At 46.2% G+C, this 24990-nt stretch overlaps 1 protein-coding gene across 1 annotated transcript in view; it reads right to left on the reverse strand.

Moving 5' to 3' along the window:
• UBOX5 (U-box domain containing 5) overlaps positions 1–24990 on the reverse strand; it is a 195863-nt gene that overhangs the window by 27971 nt on the left and 142902 nt on the right. Inside the window, exon 5 of the mRNA XM_086964290.1 lies at positions 10867–11037. Coding sequence (XP_086820416.1) covers positions 10867–11037 — 171 coding nt within the window. The remainder of the gene's footprint in view (positions 1–10866; positions 11038–24990) is intronic.

The following is a 24990-nucleotide window of genomic DNA, read 5'->3' on the forward strand; positions in this document are numbered from 1 at the left end:
GATGGCACAGATGAGGGAACCACCAACGGTAATGTGACTGGGAGCCCCTGTGGATCCCTGAGGCTCGAAGGAAAGCCAGAGGGAGCTGCAAGAATGTCATAGATAAGCAGTAGGGCCTCCTTAAAAGCTTCAACCTGTTGTGGCATCACAGATGGCCTTGAGAAACTCTGGGACATCAAATCAACTGCAAAATCGGCTCCTTAATTGGAGGTCAGGAGTGAGATAGATCAGCACCTTTACACCCTCCAGGCTTCTCTTTTGATAGAAAGTGGTGGGATTGGGTCAAGTCCAGCTTCCCCTTCTTACGCTTCCAGAAGGACTCGAGATCTTCGACTGCAAAGACGACTTCTCCCACGAAGAAGACTTCTTTCGGGAGCGGGGACTGGAGTGGGACTTCTTCTTGTGTTCAGCAATGTACAGCTTCGCCTTGCGGTCCCGGATCACCTTCAGGTAAATGAGGGTGCGCTTATCGCATGACTTCATTTTGAGGGGTTGGCGAAAACTGACGAAAGCAGAAGCGAAGCTCCGAAAGGAATTAACTGGCATCGGTGCGCAGGGGTAGCCCTTCTACCCAGGTGAGCGCTGCCAAATCCTAGGCAGCATGAAGCATAGGCGCTGTCACAGAGCACCACCTGTAGGTCATGGGAGCAATGTTATGAAGAGATCCTGGATCCAATCTGACTTTAGAACATTCTAAAGCTTAGAAATCTGCTGTTAAAAGTATACATCATCCCCTTTTCACTGCCTACGTGACCTTCATGAGATAAAATTATATTCTGCATAGTGGAGGAAAAAAACAGTCAGTCAGTCAGTACGCCAAGAACCACATCAAGTCCGCTAGCTCCAATGCTACATGCCACAGCTTCATTCAAATGCGTGACACCAGGCCAACCCTGAGATACAAATTATTTTTTACACTAGATAACACCATGTTCTTGCTTAATGGCTCATTCCACTCGGACTGCAAAATGGCACCATTTGCAGAGCTTTCCACAGCACACACTATAGCTTGGCTCAACTTTGTTCATGAGACCAGACTGCTCCAATGACAAAAGAGACAGACAACAGGCCAACACATTTTTAGCTCCAGGTATGTACTCCACCAAGTAGTTAAACTATTGTAACCTAGATTGCCATTTGGCGATCCTAGGAGAGGATTTGCCTGAATCATTAGCCGTGAAAAAGTCAATCAAAGGTTTGCGGTACACATGTATGGTAATGCAAATGCTACTTACCAGTATGCATCTGTTCTTGGCATGTAGGGCTGCTGACATTCATATCTGTGCATAGATCGCCGCCTAGTGTTGGGTCCGGATGATTGCACATTGTTGTCCTGGAAGAGTCTTCGAAGTATCACGAGATAGGTGGCTCCTCCCCTGGACTACAGTGCGCATGGGCATCGCCTCCATCCCCAGATTGTTTTTAGCCATTGGCCGAGATGGAGTGAACTATGAGTGATGACCATGCTAAGAGCATATAATATGAATACTGCAGCTGCTACAGGCGCCGGGGAGGAGGGCGGGCGATATGAATGTCAGCAGCCCTACATGCCAAGAACAGATGCATACTGGTAAGTAGCATTTGCAGTTCGAGGCATGTGGGCTGCTGAATTCATATCTGTGCATAGAATACATAGCAGTCCTCCTATTATTGGCGGCCGCCCGTGCCAGCTGCAGCAGTTTGAAAAAGTGTTTTGAGAACAGCCTGACCAACAGCTGCCTGCTGTTTAGAGTGCACGTCTACACAGTAATGTTTAGTAAAAGTATGTGTGGTAGACCATGTGGCTGCTCTACAAATATCCTCTAAGGGAATGTTCCCAAGGAAAGCCATAGAGGCCCCCAACTTTCTGGTGGAGTGGGCTCTTGGTGGAATTGTGAGAGTGCGCTTAGCCTTAGCGTAACAGATCTGAATACGTTTCACGATCCACCTAGCGATACCAGCTTTGGAAATAGCGTTACCCTTGTGGTGTGAGGCAAATGCAAAGAAAAGTTGCTTGGTCTTTCGAAAATCCTTTGTCCTGTCAATGTAGTACATTAAGGCTCTTTTAACGTCAAGGGTGTGGAGCATCCGCTCCGCCAGCGACTCAGGGTTTTGAAAAAACACTGGCAACTCAATTGTCTGGTTTATGTGGAATTGAGATACAACCTTGGGTAGAAATTTAGGGTTAGTGCGGAGCACCACCCTGTTAGCATGTACTTGGAAAAATGGTTCTTGGAAAAATGGTTCTTGGATGGTGAGTGCCTGTAACTCACTAACCCTCCGTAGCGATGTAATTGCTACTAAGAAAGCCACCTTCCAAGTCAGAAACTGAAGCTCACAAGAGTGCAGTGGCTCAAAAGGAGGACCCATCAGCCTTGTAAGAACCACATTGAGGGCCCATTCTGGGGCTGGTGGTGTCCGTGGTGGAATGACCCTTTTGAGTCCTTCTAGAAATGCTTTGATAGCAGGAACCTTGAAAAGTGATAGGTGTTGCCTATTTTGGAGGTATGCGGCCATTGCAGACAGGTGAATGCGAATGGAAGAATACGCCAAATTGCATTGGTACAGATGGAACAGGTAACAAATGATGTTCTGAATGGAAGCATCCAGCGGGTCAATGTTGTGGTTTACACAGTAAACGACAAACCGCTTCCATTTAGCCGCATAACATGCTCTAGTAGTGGGCTTCCTTGCCTCCCGAATGATGTCCATGCAATCGGGGGGAAGATTGAGGTAGCCAAACTCTAGGACTTCAGGAGCCAGATCGCCAGGTTGAGCTGTTGCGGATCTGGGTGCTGAATGTCGCCATGGCTCTGCGTCAGAAGGCTGGGTGTGAGATGAAGCCTTTGATGCGGTACCACGGAAAGTTCCAGAAACGTGGTGTACCATGGTTGGCGAGCCCACGTTGGAGCAACCAGGATGAGAGTCATCGAGTGCTGCCTGAGCTTGCGTGCCACCAGCGGTATCAGAGGTGCTGGGGGAAAAGCGTACGCAAATCTGCCTGACCAGTTCATCCACATCGCATTGCCCTGCGATTGCGGGTGTGGGAACCTGGCGGCGAAGCTTTGGCATTTTGCGTTCTCCCTTGTGGCGAACAGGTCCATCTCTGGATGACCCCACCTTTGGAAGTACGGTTGGAGTACTGATGGATGTATCTCCCACTCGTGCATTTGGTGGCTGTGCCTGCTGAGCAGGTCCGCCATCTGATTGTCCTTGCCTGGGAGATGCTCCGCCAAGAGGAAGATGTTCCTCTGAATGGCCCACTTCCACATGCTCTGAGCCAGATGAGACAGCTGCGGAGAGTGTGTGCCTCCCTGCTTCTGAATGTAGTACATGGCCGTCATGTTGTCCGTCCGGATCAACACGACCTTGTTGCACAGATGTACTTTGAATGCCTTCAAGGCCATGAAGATCGCCATCAGTTCCAATACATTGATGTGCATCTTCCTTTGCTGTAGTGTCCATAGTCCCTGCACTGTGTAGTGGAGTACATGCGCTCCCCATCCCTGGAGAGAAGCGTCCGTTGTCAGGATAATCTGTGGCACTGGCTCCTGAAACGGTCGTCCCTTGCAAAGGTTTTGTGGATTCCACCAATGCAGAGAGTTGTACGCCCGACCGCTCACCAAAACTAGGTCTGTTAGTTGCCCATGAGCCTGAGTCCACTGACGTGCTAGGCACTCCTGGAGCGGATGCATATGTAACCTCGCCTGCGGGACGATGGAGATGCAGGAGGCCATCATGCCTATCAACTGCATGAACACCTTCGCTGGAAGCGAGTGCTGAGGTCTGAATCGTTGGATCAGCGTCTGGATACTGGCGATTCTCACTGAATTTGGCTGCGCAGTGGCTGCCAGAGTGTCTATTGTCGCGCCCAGATACTGCCGTATATGGGCGGGTTGGAGATGGGATTTTGGGTAATTCAGTGAGAATCCCAGATCGTGCAGGAGATGAATGGTGCGGGACACGTGGTCGGCGCACTGCTGTTCTGACTTTGCCTGAATGAGCCAGTCGTCCAGATAAGGATAGACGTGGATGTTCTGGCGTCTTAGATGCGCCGCCACAGTCGCCAGGCACTTTGTAAAAACTCTTGGCGCTGTGGTGACCCCGAAAGGCAGAACCCTGAACTGGTAGTGCTGGTCTTGAATTGTGAATCTGAGGTACTTCCTGTGTGAAGGATGCAGGGGAATGTGAAAGTATGCATCCTTGAGATCTAGCGTAGCCAGGAAGTCCCCCTGCCGAAGCAGAGGGAGAACCTGCTGCAACGTGAGCATATGGAAGTGTTCTGACAGAATGTACCAGTTGAGGGGCCTGAGGTCTAGGATGGGCCTGAGGATCCGTCCTTTTTGGGGATTAGAAAGTACAGAGAGTAAACTCCTGTTCCCCTTTCTTGCAGTGGCACGAGCTCTATTGCCCCTTTTTGCAGCATGACTTTGACCTCCTGCTGCAACAAGTGCAAGTGCTCGCCGGACATAGGACGGTTTCTTGGAGGTATGTTTGGTGGAGTGGAAGTAAGTTCCAGACAGTAACCGTATTGGATAAGAGATTTGACCCACCTGTCCGTGGTGATGGATTTCCACGCGGGCAGGAACTGCTGGAGTCTCCCCCCGACCGGTGTTGTGTGGTCGGGGGGCAGTGACAAGGCGTCACTGTTTGTTGGTGGTGGAGGACCTGGAGCTGTTGTTTCCACGTCCTCTGCCGTTGACGTTGTTACCCCTGTAACCACCTCTACCCTTGTTGGTGTATGAGGTCTGGGTGTTGCCTTTATAGTACTGCGTGGATTGTGATGCCTGACCCCTTGAGGTGCCTCTGTTATTGGAGCGGCGAAAGGAACCACCTTGAAACTGCTGGGACTGGAGGGCCCCCATAGACTTAGCAGTGTCCGTGTCTTTTTTCATTTTTTCAAGGGTTGCATCCACTTCAGGGCCAAACAGGTGGTCTGGATGAACTGTTTGATTTAAGATGGTTGTCTGTATGTCTGGCTTGAAGCCTGATATTCTAAGCCATGCATGCCTACGCAGTAACACGCTAGTGTTTATAGCCCTGGAGGCGGTATCAGCCACGTCCAGTGCACACTTAATGGAAGCGTTGGTGATTAGCTTCCCCTCCTGAATTAACATTTCCGCTCCCTCTTTGTACTGATCAGGTAAGTGCTGCAGAAGTGTTTCTAGGGTGTCATAGTGCGCCCTATCGTAGCGTGCAAGAAGGGCCTGCGTGTTTGAAATGCGCCAAATATTAGCTGCCTGCGCAGCAATACGTTTCCCTGAGGCTTCAAAGATTTTTGATTCTTTGTCTGGGGGAGGAGCATCACCCGTGGTTTGCGAGTTTGCCCGCTTGCGTGCGTTGGATACAACCAAAGAATCCAGTGGCAAGTGTCCCTTGATGTACGTTGGATCAGTGGGCGCTGCCTTGTATTTTTTGTCAATACGAGGATTGATGACTCGCGCCCGAGTGGGCTCCCTGAAAACCTCTGGCGCGTGCTTCAGCACTCCCTTGAGCATAGGCAATGTCTTGACCGACTTTTCAGCCACTGAGAAAGTGTCAAACAGGAAATCGACATCCACTGGGTCCGCATGGAGGTCGACATCATGATTAGCCGCAGCTCTCTCAATTAGAGCGTTGAAGGCTGCAGAGTCCTCTGTTGGAGAAGTTTTCGCTGCAAAAAGCTGCGGTTCGTGACCTGACTGAGGGTCCTCAGGGTCGCCTCCAGCAGACCAAGGTTCATTGACCTCCTCTGGATCCGAGTACGCTGGATAATTGTACTCGTCCTCCTCATCTCCGTCACCTTCCCCAGCGTTAGAATGAGTTGGTGAGAGTTGTAGATTTTGTGGAGATGTAGGCTCCATAGGGGCAGAAGTACCCGCAGAGCCCAACTTCTTTTTGAGTGGAATACGAAAATGTTCTAACACTGGCTCCGGGGTAATCTTCCTTTTAAGGAGAGAGAGTTTGCCTGTGTTGGCGTCGATGACAACCTCTCGACGCTCCTCGTCCGCGAGTGGCTGGAGCCGAGGCTTCGGCACCACCAATGACGCTTTAGGCGTCGACACCAGCTTCAAGGGCACCCCGGCTCCATGTCTTGTAGCGAAAGCCTTCGGCGTCGTCTTCGGCGGCAGCGTGAAGTGGATCGGCGCCTGCGCCTTCGCCGGTTTCTGTGGAGGCTTCGGCGCCACATCCTTCGGTTCGGGAGCCAATGCTTCCTTTTGAATACGTTGAAGGGATTCCGCGACCTTTTTGGTCAAGGACGGGGAGGGCTGGACCGGCCCGAGCGATTCCCCCGAGTCCGGAATTGGGTCGGGGATCAAAGGCACGGTCTTCGGCGCCGACACATCACCACCCTTGGCCTTCACGACCGGAATCGGCGCAGCTAGAGCTTTGGGGTCGTCTTGACGCTTCTTCAAAGCTTTTTTCGGGTCATCGACCTCGACCATCTTCTGCGCCGACGCGGCCGCGTCGGTCGTCTTCGCCCTCTGCTTCGACGCCGGGGTCTTCGGGTCGGCCATCTTGGCGTGGCTCTTGATGTCGGCGGCCATTTTGGCCTTTTTAGGCGCTGAGGCCCCTGGAGCCTTCTGTCCCACCAGTGCGACTTTCACTTTCGGTTTTGATACCGTTGGTGTGGAACCTGATGGCTTCACTTTCGGTTTCTTCACCGGGAGTGGCGCATCGCCAATGTCCGTGGCCGGGCCCGGAGGCGGGGTCGTGGGACGAGTATTGAGGTCTTGGGTAAGGCCCGAAGGCGATCCCTCGACCTGGGCCGTATAATGGGGATTGACCCCTGAGTCAGTCTGAGGATGCTCTTCCTCTGAGCTATCCTCCACGGTGGCAATGGCCCCGTCGTCGTCCCCTACCTCTCCGACGACCTCCTCAAACTCCTCGTCCCCCGCGTCGTAGTTTTCATCCTCCGACGCCGGGCTGGAGTCCGAAACTTGTAAGACGGTGTCGTCATGAACGTCTTCTTCGAAGATGTTGTCTGGCGGGGGCGCTGATAACTGGGCCTGGAGTCTAGCGGCCCGACGAAGCTTGAGAGTCTTCTTACACCGGAACTTGGAGCAGGCCATACACCTGGCCTCATCGTGGTCCGGTGACAAACACTTGTTGCACACTGGGTGCACGTCGAGGTGTGAATACTTTGAGGTGCACACCGGGCACCTCTTAAACGGAGTTCATTCCATGTTAAGTAGTCTGGAGCGTCGTGTAGGCCCGTCCGCGCCGACAGCACGCGGAAGGGCGGCAAGTGTTCGGAGCCGATGAATAAACAAAACCGAACGATGAACAATACCGGCGCTAATACTAAAGACCTTTTGGTCTCAAGTTAGGAAAATTAAACAACTAACGATTCCGACAGAGGGAACCGAAACACATCCTAACCCAATGGCGGAAAAAAACAATCTGGGGATGGAGGCGATGCCCATGCGCACTGTAGTCCAGGGGAGGAGCCACCTATCTCGTGATACTTCGAAGACTCTTCCAGGACAACAATGTGCAATCATCCGGACCCAAATCTAGGCGGCGATCTATGCACAGATATGAATTCAGCAGCCCACATTCCTCGAACATTCAGATCCTAACAAGTAGCTCCAGAAATTATAAATGCCGCACCAGCATGCCAATACTGCTGGTTTGAATATTGAATAAAATGGCTCTGTACTTCACAAACTATGTGAGACTAGCACAACAGCCTCCTCCTTCCCACTCCATTTTTGAAATAACACAGGGTCCTCAGTGCTGGTTAAACAGTTGTATTCAAATTCAGTAAAGTAGTAACTATTTTGCAACATTCAACACTTATAACACAAGAGTGCCCTAGACCCAACACATACATAGCAAGTCTGTCACTGTATATTGACGTGTCTAAACATATGTGGACATGATCAGACCCCAGCCACATCAACTACTCCCTCATTTGGCCTAAAAACATTTAAACTAGCACATCTCTGCCTTGAGGCCCAGGATTATTTTGTAACAAAATACAAAGTCATTTTGAAGATAAATTGTTACAGTTCCTTTAGTTCTTCAGTATGCAAAGTGATTTATGTGGGGTTGCTAAAACAATGATAAACAATTGTTGCTTGGAACAGAATATGACAAAAGGCAAAAATCAGATCATGGTTTTGAAAAAAGCAATACACAAACCTCTGGCACGCAAAGATCCTGTTGTGAATAGCATAAGAGAAATCAATCTTGCAAATGCCAAATAGTATTGAAGTTGCAAAGAAAGAGTGGATGCCCACCTCAAACTATAATCTGCACACTACAAATCCTGGACATAAAATTAATTAATAGTACCATGCATCAGGTGGCATTAAAGTGAGGCACTGCCTTGTTTGTGTGCTCTACGTCCCTCATGGTTGTTCTGGAAATGTGGCAGTCAATGGAGGAGTCAAGGACGGTGGTTAGTGCTTTGCTGATAAGTAGGAGTCCTTTGATAAATGCATATGCAGAGTTAGATGGGGCCCCTAAGTGGATGGTATTCATGATAACCGCGGTTTTGACAGTGGTTCTGGTGGGCCTAGAGGTCAGGGTTCGTTCTTCAGCTGTGCAAGGAAGTTGAGTTGTAACGGTCCAGTTGTGGGTTGAAGTTGCAGTATATGGAGGGGATTTTGTTACACAAAACTCTGACAGCTTTTTTGCAAAGGTCTTGCAATGGGGCGATTTTGCTGAAGAGGGGAGCAAAACGTTAATGACAGTGAAGATTTCCTAGTTGCAGTTTGTGACCGCTCGATGTGGTCTGCAAGAGTTGGGCACTTTTTACTCCATATCTGCTGGTGGTAGCGTATTAGTGTCTTTAGCCATGGTGTCTAGACATGTTCTCCATTTGCTATCCATTTAGGTGCAGTGGCGTTTCGCCATCCTGAGCCCCTCTGTATACGTTCTGTGCATGCTCACCTCACCTGGGCAACAGAAAAGAGTTTGGGTCACAAATGGAGGGTTCCTCTATCTCAGGGGCTCTTCTGAGGTTGTCAGGATAGCACTTGGCAAGGGGTCTACTAAGGGAATAACAAGGGTTAGGTAATGTAGGTACCTCTGGATGGTAGTCAAATATATAACTCATTGGCAAAATGCAGATGAGACGATTGATCCTGAGTGAATGACATGTTCTGCCTGCAGAAGAAGAGCGGCCTTGAACCTAGATTGAATAAAGTATTTCTGTTCTAGGTAGATGCCTAATAGAACACGTGATCCCTTGACATGGCCTTCTTTCTTTAGGAGAGACACTCTAGAGATAGAAAGATGATGCGGTATGGAAGAAGAGTACTTCCCCAATATCATAACAATATACAGGTCAGACAATCAAAAGGACTTGGTGGACCCTTAAACTTTAGAGGCCATGAGGGACTGATAGACCCTGCCAAAATCTCATTCCAGGTATTATATGATATTGATCTCAAACAGAAGTAAATGAGTTTCTCCACAGCAAACATGGCCACCACTAGTTCATTCAGCTGTGCACTATGTGAAGGATCTTGGTTTAATGCAATGGTGAGTTGTCCGTGATGGCAGAGGTAAAGGTGCCCCTAGTGCTAGAGATGTGGTGTTCCTGTTTGCTGCTAGGGCTGCCTGAGGTCTTTCTGTGTGCCTTGCAAGGACCAAGACAGAAAACTAAGAATTAGTCTTAAGATATGGAAGTAATTTATGAAGAAGCTTGCTTAAGCAGTACCAGATCTTTACCATGTGGCACAATGTAAAAGCAAAGCAGTAACTCATGAGATAGTTGAAACCTGCAGACATTATTTCAACAGGAACCTTAGCATATGAACTATAATTGCCTCCCATTTTCTTAAAGTAAGTATTCCGTCTTAAAGTTACTAATCAAACTTATTTCCTAGTTATCTACTTTTTTTCATTTAAAAACAAAGTTAAAGCTGAGAGATGTGTTTGTTTATGCGCTGAAGACAACTACTTATGGTTCACTTGTCCGAAAGGAATATCACTTGACCCAGGAGATAGACCAGATCCGACGGCGGACCCTAGGTGCTGCACAAGCTTCAATGTTTGACCCAAAGTAATATTCAAATATCAATATGAATGGATGGTGTGCCTCTATCCGCCGTCGAGGGATGCAACCCGTCTACACGGGAAACAATTCTGGAAAAACAACGGAGTGGTGCACTACCAGATAGGATAATGTTTAATCATGAAGCACAGTCAGTTCCTTCGTTATCATCTTTTATTAGAATTCATTCCAATGCATAAACACAAAATATCCGCCAATGCGTTTCATTCAACAAGTGAACTTCGTCAGGGCTATAGGTGTAGTTTAAGAAACAACAAAAGAGATCAAAAGGTGGTCCGATGGCTTCCCAGCTGAATACGGTCATATATATATATGCGGTCGGCCTCCTTGATAAGGGCAGACGCAGAATTAACAGTAGAGCAAATACGAACGTCCCGGCACTTCCCGAACTGAGAAGTGCCGGGACATTCGTATTTGCTCTACTGTTAATTCTGCGTTGGTCCTTATCAAGGAGGCCGACCGCATATATATATGACAGTATTCACCTGGGAAGCCATCGGACCACCTTTTGATCTCTTTTGTTGTTTCTTAAACTACACCTATAGCCCTGACGAAGTTCACTTGTTGACCGAAACGCGTTGACGGATGTTTTGTGTCTATGCATTGGAATGAATTCTAATAAAAGATGATAACAACAAAGGAACTGACTGTGCTTCATGATTAAACATTATCCTATCTGGTAGTGCACCACTCCGTTGTTTTTCCAATATCACTCGACCCCTTCGTTTTCCATTTGGAAAGAAGACAATATTTTCCTCAAGTTGGAAAAGACCTTTACCTGGAATAGAGGAGTACAAAACAAATAACTGCAATAGATGGAGTATAGATCATATAATAAACTCACAATATAAATAATATTCGAATGGCTGAATGTGTACCTGACAGAGTGCTAGTAACCCAGGAACTAATGCTGCTGAGACCACCGTCACCAGCCAGTTGCTGAGGACCCTTTGGCAGCTTTGAAGTAAATGATGGCATGGAGCTAAGTGCAGAATTCAAGGCCATATCCAGGCTTTGTGAGAGCCTTTGCTCATGGCAGACAGGCGGCACTGTTTAAAGAAATATAGAAAGAAAAAAAATTAGGTCTATGTCATACACCATGTTGATGAATTTGGTTTCTATTTACACAGGATTGGAGGCATGTCAACTATGGATTGTCAATGTTTTAATAGCACAAAACATAGCTTCCAAGTGGTACCACGTTAAGTAAAGCCTTGAGGTACCTGGCTTTTTAGCTAGTGGTAAACTGAGCTCTGTAACTTACAGCTTTAGTTTAATATTGATAGCTAGGCTCAAATATCCCAGCTAAGACAGAACATGGTACCACTTTTCAAATGTGCAAACAGGATGTATATGGAAAATGAAAGCAATACAATCATTTCAGCTGATCAGCTCCTGTATGATGTAACACAATTCAAGAAAAAAAACTTACCATGAAAGCAACATTTATAGGCAACAGATTTGTGTACAACTGCAACGTCGAAGAAAAGGCTAACAAGCATGTAAACCGAAGTAAGCCAGTTTGCATCCGCAATAGCTGACCAAAATGGTATGTGTTAAATCCAGTCAGACTGTTGGGATTACTTGAGGATATACCCTAACATCTTAATACAGTGTCAGTTCACAGAGTACAATGAATATTCTATTTTTGTACTGCTTCAGATGAGAGGTCTAAGACCGGTCCTGTGATCTGGAAAGGTGCACCAACTAAGACCTCAGAAGATTGTGGACTACTATCCATGTCCAGAGAGAAGAACATAAAGCGGTGGTGGCGGCGTACCAGATTTTGTAGAACTTTTGTAAGACACAACCTTTTTACCTGTGTGAGTGTGGCCTACTGATCCCTCTTGTATGAAATTCTAGTTATGCGACAGCAGAACCACAATCCATATGCATGTTGAGTGCATGTACATTATGCATGCAATACATGTGTGGTAGTAGGACTGTGTGTGGGTCAGTGTAATCCATCATTGCATACAATGGAGGATGAGGACAGCTTTGTCAGATGGCGAAAGTGTACTGCCAGAGACCCAGACACTGAAGTGAGGTGGAGCGAGTCAGGGCTATCTGTAGAAATTCCATGAAGACTGTGTTAGCAAGAAGCTGCTAATTCATTTTTTCTGAGCACTGCCATTTGGTAGATGGTAGGAGCGAAGTATCTATTCAAGGGGAGGACATTCCTAGTCCTAGTCTGAAGGTTTTACAGAAATGTTGATGTCAGCCATGTGCAGAAAACTCACATTGTTTTTCTTTCTCCTACCTAGAGTCCCTGTGCTTCCTGGTGTGAGAAGTATCACTTTACATAAACAATATGTCTGGAGAGTAGCTTGAGGTGGTGACTTGAAAAAGAACTATCTGAAAACAGTTCTGAAGTTCGAGGCAGTGGATCGACATCCCATGTGGACAATGAGTAAAAAAATAAATGAAAAAAGTGGCGTTAGACCTGGCATCCTTACTGTGGTTCTCCCCGAACATTTTGCCTTCAATCCTCATGTTTTGCTGACTTTAATTTTTCGCTGGCTATAGGACTCTGCACACTTTACCAGTGTTAAAGTGATTGTAGTCACATTAAAACATGGCAGAATTGACTTACTCCCAGTTGGCCTATTTAAAATCCATTTAAGTCGATAGTAAAGTGATACTACATGTGCCCGGGGCCTGTAAATTAAATGCTACTCGTGTACCTGCAACACTGACTGTGCCACCCACTTAAGTAGACCTTTAAACATGCCCCAGGTCTGCTATTGCAGCCTTTGTGTGCAGTTCTGAACTACTTCTGTTTTAACCTGGCAAAATAAAACTTTTGCCAGGCCCAAATCTCCCATTCAAAACATACAAGTCATCCGCAGGGTAGGCCATGGACAGCCCAAAAAGCAGTGTGCGGTGTATTTAAAAAGTAGGAAACCTACTTTTGAGTTTTACATGCCCCGATAGTGAAAACTCCAGAATTTGTTTTTCACGACTACAAGGCCTACCTCTCCCATACAATAAAATTGAAGTTATCGTATTATATTTAATAAGCTGTACCTTCCAGTTGGGAGTAAGTAGACAGGTCGAGTTTGGTGTTTAAAGAATTGTAATTAAAACCCCATATTTATGGTAACGTCGAGTTTTTAGTTTTTAATCACAATTCTGAAAATGCCACTTTTTAAAATAAATAGCATTTTCTTGTCCTAATAATAATAATAATAATAATAATAGGGGGGTCTTGTAAAGCGCTTGGTGACGCACAACGGCGTGTCCCCGCGCTATGATGCGAGCGCTAGCAGGATAAGGTACTAAGGTGGGAACCCACTACCGGGCATAATCATTTGGTGCCTGCACTGTGATCCTGGGTGTAGCTGGCAGTTGGTCTTTGTGCATTAATCCCAAACAGTGATACACAGAAAAGACAGTTGTTCGCAGGATTGGCCACTGAGTTAACGAGGGGGAGGAGCGGTCACCTAACACTTGCACATCACAAAGGCTCTGCTTGAGCACTCTCACAAAGGGTTTGTCACTGGTCTTTTGTGACTCCACCAGGGCCAGGACAGTGAGGTAATAGAAATTTTCAGGTAGCCAAAGTGACCCTCTACTCGCACCCTATCCATGTACCCATGTCCCATGTATGTCGTGTAACTTTTGTTCTGCTCATGCTAGAAAGACGCATATGGATTTGCGTCAAACCTTAACATGTCAGCAATCCAGTCATGCATGAATATCCAGTCCATCAGGTTTCTAAACCTATGGTGCCAACGTCTTTACATGGTACACTTTTGACTCAAGCACACGTTTTTCTCAATGTTTCCTGGCCCAGTCGAGTTAGGCCCTCAACGAGTCTCCAAGTACATTTCTGCCTCTGAAAGCTACAGTTTAGGTATGCATCCCTGACCTCTGCCTTACATCCTGCACAGACGAGCGGTGCCCGGCTCGGCCTGCTTGCCTGCCAAAACGTTATTTTGCCTATAGTTATCTGTTCAGCCTCCTCGAAAACACATTCCAGTCTAGTGAAATAGGTAAACATATTCCCGGCTGCAGAGCAAAGGGCCCTGCCTTCCTGTCTCCATGCAAGTAATTTACTGCTCCCGTTACCATGGTAGGCCCATGGCCCCAAAACTCTACATGAAGATCCCTTTGCACGCACTAGCATTCAGTAATGAACGGCCTCTGCCCAAGAGACCTTTTACTTCAGATACTACATCCTTCAAACATGAGATACCAGATATGCTATAGGTACAGGTCGCTCTGACATCCCAGACTTTAGTCTCCTCTACTCGTGCAAAAGTCAAAGCCCCCAGTTCTCCCCAGTTACACGTCATGTTCAGCTGCGCGCACATCTAGGTTAGAAGTTTTTGCCGACTCTGCAAACTTTCACTAAGTATCCACCCACTTGTGACGTTTCATGTGACGTTTTCTCTGACATGTCAAGTGCACGCCCATGTGTACGCCTTCTTACACACCTCCTATTACGCACATGTGTTCTTATCTCTCTCTTTTCACCTGTTACGCCTACTGCATTGGAATCAAGTATACTGATTTACTATATATAATGTGTACTGTTAATAAAACGTTGAATATCCCTTCCTGAGCCTTCGTGGTGATGGAACCCGATGTCCATACCATATGGTATTATTATTAATCCCATTAAAGCCCGTATGACTCAGATTCCACGGACTCTGCCTCTCATTTTTTGAGCTATCCTTTGACTTGTAATTGTATGGAAAAATACTACGGTAAATTTATTTACCACATAATTTGGCGCCCGAACAGGGACCCCCCTTCCCCACTCGCCGGTGATGACCCGCAGGCCTTGACCCCTTCTGCGGCTGCGACGGAACAAGTGCACTTCCGCGGGTTTTCCTGCTATTCTCCCTCGGGCCTACGGAGGAGACGGTGACTGCGGCCCAGCATCCAAATGAGGCGGTGAGGAATGCGGAGGATCCCGACCAGAGCCCCTAGTCGAGAGAGCAAAGTCCGAGGTATCCAGAGGCCCACCTGTTCCGAAGCGCATGCGTAGGAGAATCGTCACCTGACGCAGTCCAGTCCAGTTTCCGAGGCCTTCAGTTTCTGCTTCCCGGTGAGTACCGTTATTGGGAACGCATCTAGACGGGTTCATTAATTTGTGCCCGGTCAAGACAGGTCTGGGTACACAGACCTGGTCCGGACGTGTTTGCTTAGGTAAATACGACAACACGTGTCTCTTTACGGGACCGGTCTGTACTGTTCTAGCAGTGCATCTAGTAATCCAGTAATCTAGTAATCCAGTGCATCTAGTAATTCAGAGTCAGTATTGTGTTTCATGTTTCAAGGTAGTAACTGTTCAATAATGTTTTAATGTGTTTCATGTTGTGGTATGAATGATTGTTTGCAATTCATTACTGTGTTTATTGTGTTCGAATCAGTCTCACTATGCAGCTATTCTCTAAATTACGTCGGATAGGAACTAGGAAAGGGATACTCGAAGAAGCAGTTCCCGCCCCGCCTAGGGACACTCCTGGACATTTTATGTATAATAAGCATGGCTTAGATGCCAAACTGTACCTAGACTTATGGGCGGATTACACCAAGGGTCTGGAAGAGAAGTATAGATGGCCTGTCCCAGGGACATGGGATGCCGATTGCATCATGAGAGTAGAAGAAGCATTATGGAAGAAGAAAGCCAGACAATCCCAGAAAGATGCCATAGAATTATGGCGTAAAGAAGCGCATAGAAGAAACGAGAAAGAAATCAGGAAAGCAGAAAGAAGTAGAGAAGAATCCGAAAAAGCTAGAGAAAAAGGGTTACTAGAAGAGGGAAAACGAGTCAGAATAGAACAACAAGGCAGACAAAGAAATGCCCTTATTACAGGACTGTATCCAGTTCTAGCCGAGGGCCTGCCCAAGGCGACCCCGGAAGTAACATGTACCTTGCCACCACCATTGGTCCCGACCAAATTCCGTCATAAGCAAACCGCAGCAGATATTTTCCTTTCTTCCTATTTAGATGATGTTGCTCCAGCATATACTCATGTACACGTACAACCCGTTAATAATGTACAGCAGCCTGCTCCGACTGTTCAACCTACTGTCCAAGCCACGACCCCTCCACGTTCCCAAGTCACGCTTCCTGCGCCTGTTACTTCCCCTATTGCTACTGCTACTGTTACTGTTCCACCTACTATTGGTCCTCATAATCCTTTCGCGACAGCTGCAACACAGAGTCCACCTCCGGTACATATGCCACTTATACCCGTCACGACACCTGCAGCCACTGCCCAGTCCATTCACGGCCTCGCTTCCGCTTCAGGAGGCGCAGTAGGAGGACATCTTCACACCCCGCCACAAGCAAAACGAATGACGTACAGAGTACTAGCATTACAGCGTACACCTAGACCAGCTACATTCGAAAATCTTAGACAATTCATAACAGATTGTAGATATGACCCAGTACCTGGCAAGGGGGACATGATGTTATCTTCGCTACGTTTACGACGCGTTACAGACTATTTGATGCTTCTTCCAGAAATGACTGAACACCTAGACAATATATTGCATTTTATTAGAACAGGGGAGAGACCTGAATGTATTCGCGAGGCCATGGCACATCAGAAGGTTGAGACACAAAGTATGATTTTACGATTTCTGATTAATTGTTTGATAAGGGAACGAGATAGACCAGGAATGAGCCAAGAAGAAAAGGTCAAGTTGATAAATTGGAGTAATAACATAGCTGATGGTAAACATGATAAACAAAATTGCATAGACTCTATGTACAGAAAGATCCGTAAAGAAATAGTAATAATGCACGAAAAAGAGAAAGAAGCTAGGGGAGCCGATAAAGAGAGTGAAACCGAGGAAGAAGAGGATGAGTTAGAAGAATCAGATGACCGCCAAGAGATGATAGCGTACGTAGGTAGAGCAAGACCTTTTGACAGACCTATACGCCTAGAAAACAAGAAACGTTTTCTTTCTCCCATACCAGAAAAATGTTCTCTTGAACATTTATTCCAAGCCACTGATAAAATCCTGAAAGAAAGAATAGGTTACAACGAACTTAATACAATGCATGAACAAGAACTAGCACGGTCCGCAGTACAGTGGGCTGATAATAGCAGCGTATATAAAGATGATTCAGTAGCGCAAACATTTTTGAGTCTTACTCCATCTGAACAGCGTTTAGCTGGCATGTACACGATCCAGCATCTCATTATGCTATATGAGAGTCAGCATTCTGATCCAGGTCCCCTATACAATATATTAGATGAACTACTACTGAAAAGATGGTGAGGTCTAGGTACCGATTTAATTAATGTGATTCTTGAACAACGTCATAAATACAGAACATTTTTGACTCCACATTTTGTTCCCGTTCCACCTCCAGTAGGGAAACCCTTTTATATAGACAGACAGAATCCCTTAAGAGAAGTTCATCCCGTCCAGACGACACCAGGGGGTGCGCTTCAACGCGTATTCGTATATACACCCTTAAGTAAAATGGAATTATTGGAAATGAAGAAAATAGTGCCTTGTCACGATAAAGATCCAGCAGGGTTTCACCGTGAATTAAAAGACATGTTACTCATGGGAGACTACACGTATCCCGATATTATGAAAATGTTAAAAGTACTGTTGCCAGCAGGTATTTACGAGAAATTAAAAGAAAAAGAATGGGAGGTGGGAGATAAAAAGATTAATTGGGCTGAATTAGAGGATGAAGAGAAAGCACGCACCCCAGGTTTAGGTCTTGGGGACAAAACTAAAGCATTACCAGGATTATTAGTACAGGTTTTACCGCGGTTATTGACAACTAAAAAGGAAGACTGGGATGCAATCTCAGCCTGCAAACAGAAACAGGATGAAGACACTAGTGATTTTTATTCCAGATTTGAGAAATGTTTTGTCATTAATAGTGGTTTAAAAACAAGTAGTGAATCATATCCACATCTTTTTGTGACCAAATTAGTTGAGAATTCCTTACCCCAAGTCAAGAATAGAGTCCTGAAAGTCGAGAGCACATGGCAAGCAAATACACCTTCCCAAATGTTGCAAATGTTACAGTACCACCAGAACCGAATTAGAGAGGAACATGATCATGAACAGAGACGTATGAAAGATACGAAAATGAAAGTCCTAGTAGCCCAGACTGTTCCACCAGATGGTCAAAGAAAGGGTACAGCACCTCCAGGTCAGTCTACAGCTCCCGTTAAAGGGAATTGCAATTACTGCAAACAGCCAGGTCACTATATAAACGAATGTGCCGTTCTAAAGCACAATATTGCTACCGGTAGGACGAAAGAAAGGCCGCGTCCTCCTAGACAGGAACACGTTCCACAGCATGTCCCACAGAATACACAACAGCCACCACAGCATGCACAACAAACAGTAGCTCAACCCCAACCCCAACCACAGCCTATTGCTGCCACTCAACATGTCACGCAACAAATGTACCAATATGCACAGTCAGATTATCCCGATTACCAGCAGTACACATGAAACAGCCTAGAGAGGGAGGTTGGCTTGCCTCTTATTGAGGTTCCTGTAGATCAAGAGGGTCCCTATGTACATAGTCAGGTATTAGGGAAAGACAGAAAATTTTTGATTGACACAGGGGCAAGTAGAACGACCATCAGTCATGACGAAGTTCCAGGGGCACCCCTCTCAGGCTCACAGAATGTTTCCCTGGGTTTTTCAGGAAAGCCTATAGTTAATGAAGTGTCAAAACCAGTTTCTCTAGAAGTTGGTCCATTATCACGCACTACTGATCTGTTACTTACGAAAGCATGTCCTGAAAATCTGCTTGGCATTAAAACGTTGAAAGCTTTAGGAGCAGTGATATGTTGTTCTCCGGAAGGAGTGCGATTGTTCTTACGTGACTTTAAAGGTCACTATGTTTTACGAGATTATGATCCAAGATTGCAAAATGTACCAGCACATTTATGGGCAAACGGTCCAACTGATGTAGGTTGTATGCACATTACACCTTACCGTGTCACTCTCAAGCAAGGAGTTGTACTGCCCCGAATCCGACAATACAAGTTGCCCCCCGAGGTTGTAGCAGCCTTACTGAAAATTATTGACGAATTGATTGCCCACGGAGTAGTTGTAGAAACTGACTCCAATGTATGAAATTCCCCAATCATTCCGATTCTTAAACGAACTGACCCAAATGCACCGCCAGTCTATCGATTGGTGATTGATCTTCGCGAGCTAAATAAATGTATTGTTCCCCAGTACCCAGTAGTGCCAGACATATCATCCCTATTGACTGCTATTGATTCCGAAGCTGCGTTCTTTACTGTTATAGACCTCAAGAACGCCTTCTTTAGTGTCCCCATTCATCCAGAAAGCCAATATTTATTCAGATTCTCTTTAAATGGCCGAAGTTTCAAATTTGCACGTGCACCTCAAGGGTTCACGGAAAGTCCCAGTATTTACAGTCAAGCCCTGAAAAGACAACTAGACAGTATTCACATGCCTGCTGACACTGCTCTGCTCCAATATGTAGATGACTTGTTAATCACTGCACGGACCGAACGTGACTGCGAGCATGCGTCACTGACTGTCCTATGTTTCTTGGCCGAATAGGGGCATAAAGTGTCCCCTTCGAAGCTACAATTCTGTGCCCAGCAAGTGGTATACTTGGGCACTTGCTGTCCAAACGGGGGAGACAGCTGACACCAGAACGCATTCAGTTAATTGCACATCTGCCACAACCCAAGACACAGAAAGAGGTACGGGCCTTTATTGGCCTCACCTCGTACTGCAGACAATGGATCCCTCAGTATGCATTTCTAGCCAAACCACTCATACAGTTGACAACACTGGAGGCAGCGACTTCGACTGTCCTCCCTTGGACTCAGGAACACAAACAAGCTTTTGACGAGTTAAAGAAAGCCCTATGTCAAGCACCTGTTTTAGCGACACCATGTTACAGCAAGCCTTTTACACTCTTTGTTACTGAACGCGATGGCACAGCATTATCCGTGCTCACACAAGATCAAGCAGGTAAACACAAGCCTTGTGCTTACTTTTCTAGTACATTAGACCCAGTGGCCCAGGCTCTGCCTGCGTGCCTCAAATCAGTTGCAGCAACAGCTCTAGCGATCAGACAAAGCGACTCAATAGTGTTAGGACATCCTCTGACAGTACAGGTTCCACACTCTGTGAAAGTTCTTTTGAACCGAACCCAGACTCAACACCTGACCATAGCAAGACTGACTGGATACGAATTGACATTGTTTCAGCCACACATAGAGATCAGACGTTGCAATACATTAAATCCTGCCACATTGTTACCCTCGAGTACAATCGACCCGACACCACATGACTGCGTAGAAGTCATCAATACTGTAACGAAGCCCAGACAAGACTTGACAGACATTGCATTGCCCGATCCAGACCTGACACTTTACGTGGATGGTTCATGTATGAGAACAAGCACAGGAGAGTTAGTGGCCGCCTATGCAGTGACCACTGAAACTGAAGTCTTAGAAACACATCGTATAGACACACTGTCTGCCCAAGCAGCAGAGCTCATCGCTCTGACCCAAGCCTGCATTCGAGCCAAGAACTTGAAAGTAAACATATATACAGATTCACAGTATGCATTCGGAGTTGTTCACGACTTCGGTATCCTTTGGCAAGAAAGAGGTTTTTTAACTGCTCATGGAGCCAAGATACAGCATGGTCCACTTATTCAAGCTCTGTTAGAAGCAATACACTTACCTGTATCCATTGCTATCATGAAGTGCAAAGCACATACGAAAGTCACTGATACTATTTCCCAGGGTAACGACCTGGCAGATCGAACAGCTAAACTCACAGCTCAGACTCAGACAAACCCGACGAAGGCTATAGTACCAACACAGACACATTGTATGACAGTGAAGGATCCCACACTAGAAGTATTCGACATACAGACACATGCAACACCAGCCTTAATCAAGAAATGGACTGAACAAGGAGGGATCCAAACAGATCAGGGATGGATGACGAAGGGAAGAGCCACATGGTTCCTCCCCGACTCTATGGTTCAAGTTATCATTAACACAGCACATAGTCCAGCACACTTAGGAGAAAAAGCCATGTTAGACAGCATCCAGAATTTATGGTTCAACAAGCATTTACGGGCAGCAGCAAAACAGAAAGTGCGTACCTGCATGATCTGTTGTCAGTTCAATCCAGGCAAAGGTGTTCCCGTGGAACAAGGTGGTTTCCACCCTCCCGATCATCCTTTTGAAGTCCTACAGATAGATTATATCCAGATGGACCGTTGCAGAGGATTCAAATATGTCCTTGTAGTTGTATGTGCCCTTTCCAGATGGACAGAAGCATATCTAGTCCCAGATTATACTGCCTTGACCACTGCCAAGCAGCTGGTTCGTGAATTTTTCCCGCGATACGGCCTGCCCCGTGTCGTGTACTCAGATAATGGACAGCCATTCTCGTCCGAGCTTATGAAACAGGTATCACTCCTGTTAGGCTACCAGTGGAAATTTCACTGTGTACGACATCCCGAAGCAGCTGGTTTGGTCGAAAGACACAACCAGACCCTGAAAACACCATTAACCAAAATATGTGCAGAAAAAGGTGTAGATTGGATCGTAGCACTGCCAGTTGCACTCTTCTATATGCGTATGGTGGCTCACTCCAGAACAGGATTGTCACCTTACGAAGTTATTTTTGGGCGGCCTCCCAATATGTGGGGTACGCCTATGCCGAAAAAGATTACCGATGTTGAAAGTAATATGTTGACAGATTACCTAGCTTCCTTGATGTCTGCACTACAATCATGTCGTTCACAGGTTGCGGCTGCCTTCCCAGACAACACCCAAGTAACAACGCATGAAGTTGTCCCCGGCGAGTATGTCTTCGTGAGAAATTTCGACAGGAAAAGTCCGCTGGAACCAAGATGGAAGCAGCCTAAGTTGGTGTTGATGACGACGAGGACCGCGGTCAAGCTGGAAGGAAGAAAGGGGTGGCTGCATTCCAGCCATATAAAAAAAGTTCATGGACTGTGTCCAAACACACTTATCAAAGACTGCCCCCTTTCGGACACTGAATCTAAACTTCCCCTGATAGAGAAAACTCCTCAAGAGGAGTACTGTACAAAACTAAGGTCTAGTAAGTCAGACAGCGTTTAATTGTTTAAGTCTCCCTCGGGTGAAGCGGTCAGACAGGTTTCTGACATGAATAAGATAGACCCCAGTAGTCAGAGAGATAGGCGTACTAAAAAGAGAGACCAGTACTGTAAAAACTTGCACAGTCATTGTGTGGTAACATTACTTTTCATGTTTCTTCTGAGCATTTTGATAATATGTGTAAGTTTCTTTTTACATGATTTCTTTCCTCCTTTCAATTCACATGTACATAATTCCTCTAATGATTCTGCAGAGCACACTTTCAGCGACCTGCCTCCTCACGAGTTGTCCTATCGATTAGCAATGCGCAACAATACATTCATTTGTATGTTACACCATACTCACCAGACCAGCAATGCCACGAATTGTTGGGTATGCGGCCGACTCCCACCTTATCAGAAATACAAGGGAGCTCTGCCCCTCTTTCCTTACCCGTTCACACATAATGGTTCATGTGGTGCATGGTTTACTTTAATGTCCTCCCTAGATAGTAAGTCCAAGGTTTCCCAAGGCAATTGGATATGGGGGAACCTGAATACAGTCATGAATAAAGCATGTTTCCCAAACGGTCTCCCACAAAGGATAGGGACCGATCTAGAAAATGAAGTGTATGCATTAGGTAATTTTTCCCTCAATCTCATGATCCTGAACGTCCAGTCCGAGACTAATTCGGACTTATCGTTTATAACAGTTTTACCAGTAAAAGGTGAGCTATGTGTTAGAAAGAATGGTTCAGTACATCTAGGACACAGTGATTGTAATACTGTGGTCGAGTTCAGTGATAAAGGAAAGTCTACTTTCAAAGCCTCACGCCATTCTTATTTTATTTGTGGACATACAGCTTATGTTCATCTGCCCCTTGATTGGGATGGGACGTGTTATATTGCGTTCCTATTGCCACCTGTTTTTCTAGCCCCATCTGATTATCATCGAAATTCCCATCTTGTACATGTAAGACACAGAAGGGAGATCAAGTCCCCAATTGTCGATCAGACCGAGACAACATTGGAACAATATACCGATTTCAATAAAGGATTCTTTTTCATCATAGGCCCCATTCAAAACAGTAAATTGATACGCAGATTAACTAGAACATTAGAAGCGGTAGTGAATGAGACTACTTCTGCTTTAGGTAACCTGACTGAAGAACAATCTGCTATGAGACTCGTAGTTCTTCAAAATCGCCTTGTCCTTGACGTCATACTGGCCGATAGGGGCGGAGCTTGTAGAGTCATCGGATCCAGTTGTTGTGTTTTTATTCCACATAACGCACCATCCGTGTATAAGGCCATAACAAGGCTTCATGAAATAGCTCACCTGATTCACCAGAACCCAGGCACCTGGACTTGGTCCGGTTGGCTCTGGAGTGTGATATCTGCCTGGGGATGGAAATTGCTATCATTCCTAGGGGTATTACTGCTTATCCTATTCAGTTGTTGTCTATGTCTGCAATGTGGGCCAGCGATTTGCGGCTTGTGCGCCACAGCTTGTATTCCCCGTCCAAGTTCACGTTCCCGTTTCCGAATAAAGAGAGACGAGCAAATGATGTTATATGAACAGATAGATGGTCTTATGAATATAGATATATCCTAGAAGGTGTAGTAGGGGCCAAGGAGGGAATGAGGTAATAGAAATTTTCAGGTAGCCAAAGTGACCCTCTACTCGCACCCTATCCATGTACCCATGTCCCATGTATGTCGTGTAACTTTTGTTCTGCTCATGCTAGAAAGACGCATATGGATTTGCGTCAAACCTTAACATGTCAGCAATCCAGTCATGCATGAATATCCAGTCCATCAGGTTTCTAAACCTATGGTGCCAACGTCTTTACATGGCACACTTTTGACTCAAGCACACGTTTTTCTCAATGTTTCCTGGCCCAGTCGAGTTAGGCCCTCAACGAGTCTCCAAGTACATTTCTGCCTCTGAAAGCTACAGTTTAGGTATGCATCCCTGACCTCTGCCTTACATCCTGCACAGACGAGCGGTGCCCGGCTCGGCCTGCTTGCCTGCCAAAACGTTATTTTGCCTATAGTTATCTGTTCAGCCTCCTCGAAAACACATTCCAGTCTAGTGAAATAGGTAAACATATTCCCGGCTGCAGAGCAAAGGGCCCTGCCTTCCTGTCTCCATGCAAGTAATTTACTGCTCCCGTTACCATGGTAGGCCCATGGCCCCCGCACTCTACATGAAGATCCCTTTGCACGCACTAGCATTCAGTAATGAACGGCCTCTGCCCAAGAGACCTTTTACTTCAGATACTACATCCTTCAAACATGAGATACCAGATATGCTATAGGTACAGGTCGCTCTGACATCCCAGACTTTAGTCTCCTCTACTCGTGCAAAAGTCAAAGCCCCCAGTTCTCCCCAGTTACACGTCATGTTCAGCTGCGCGCGCATCTAGGTTAGAAGTTTTTGCCGACTCTGCAAACTTTCACTAAGTATCCACCCACTTGTGACGTTTCATGTGACGTTTTCTCTGACATGTCAAGTGCACGCCCATGTGTACGCCTTCTTACACGCCTCCTATTACGCACATGTGTTCTTATCTCTCTCTTTTCACCTGTTACGCCTACTGCATTGGAATCAAGTATACTGATTTACTATATATAATGTGTACTGTTAATAAAACGTTGAATATCCCTTCCTGAGCCTTCGTGGTGATGGAACCCGATGTCCATACCATATGGTATTATTATTAATCCCATTAAAGCCCGTATGACTCAGATTCCACGGACTCTGCCTCTCATTTTTTGAGCTATCCTTTGACTTGTAATTGTATGGAAAAATACTACGGTAAATTTATTTACCACAACAGGAAGGAAGGAAAGAGATGCCTGACACCTCAGATGGGGTGGGAACCCCTAGAATCTACCTCCACTTCAAAGTAGACACCAGGTA

The sequence above is a fragment of the Lissotriton vulgaris genome, chromosome 3_2 (assembly GCF_964263255.1).
Source record: "Lissotriton vulgaris chromosome 3_2, aLisVul1.2, whole genome shotgun sequence".
NCBI classification, from domain to species: domain Eukaryota; kingdom Metazoa; phylum Chordata; class Amphibia; order Caudata; family Salamandridae; genus Lissotriton; species Lissotriton vulgaris.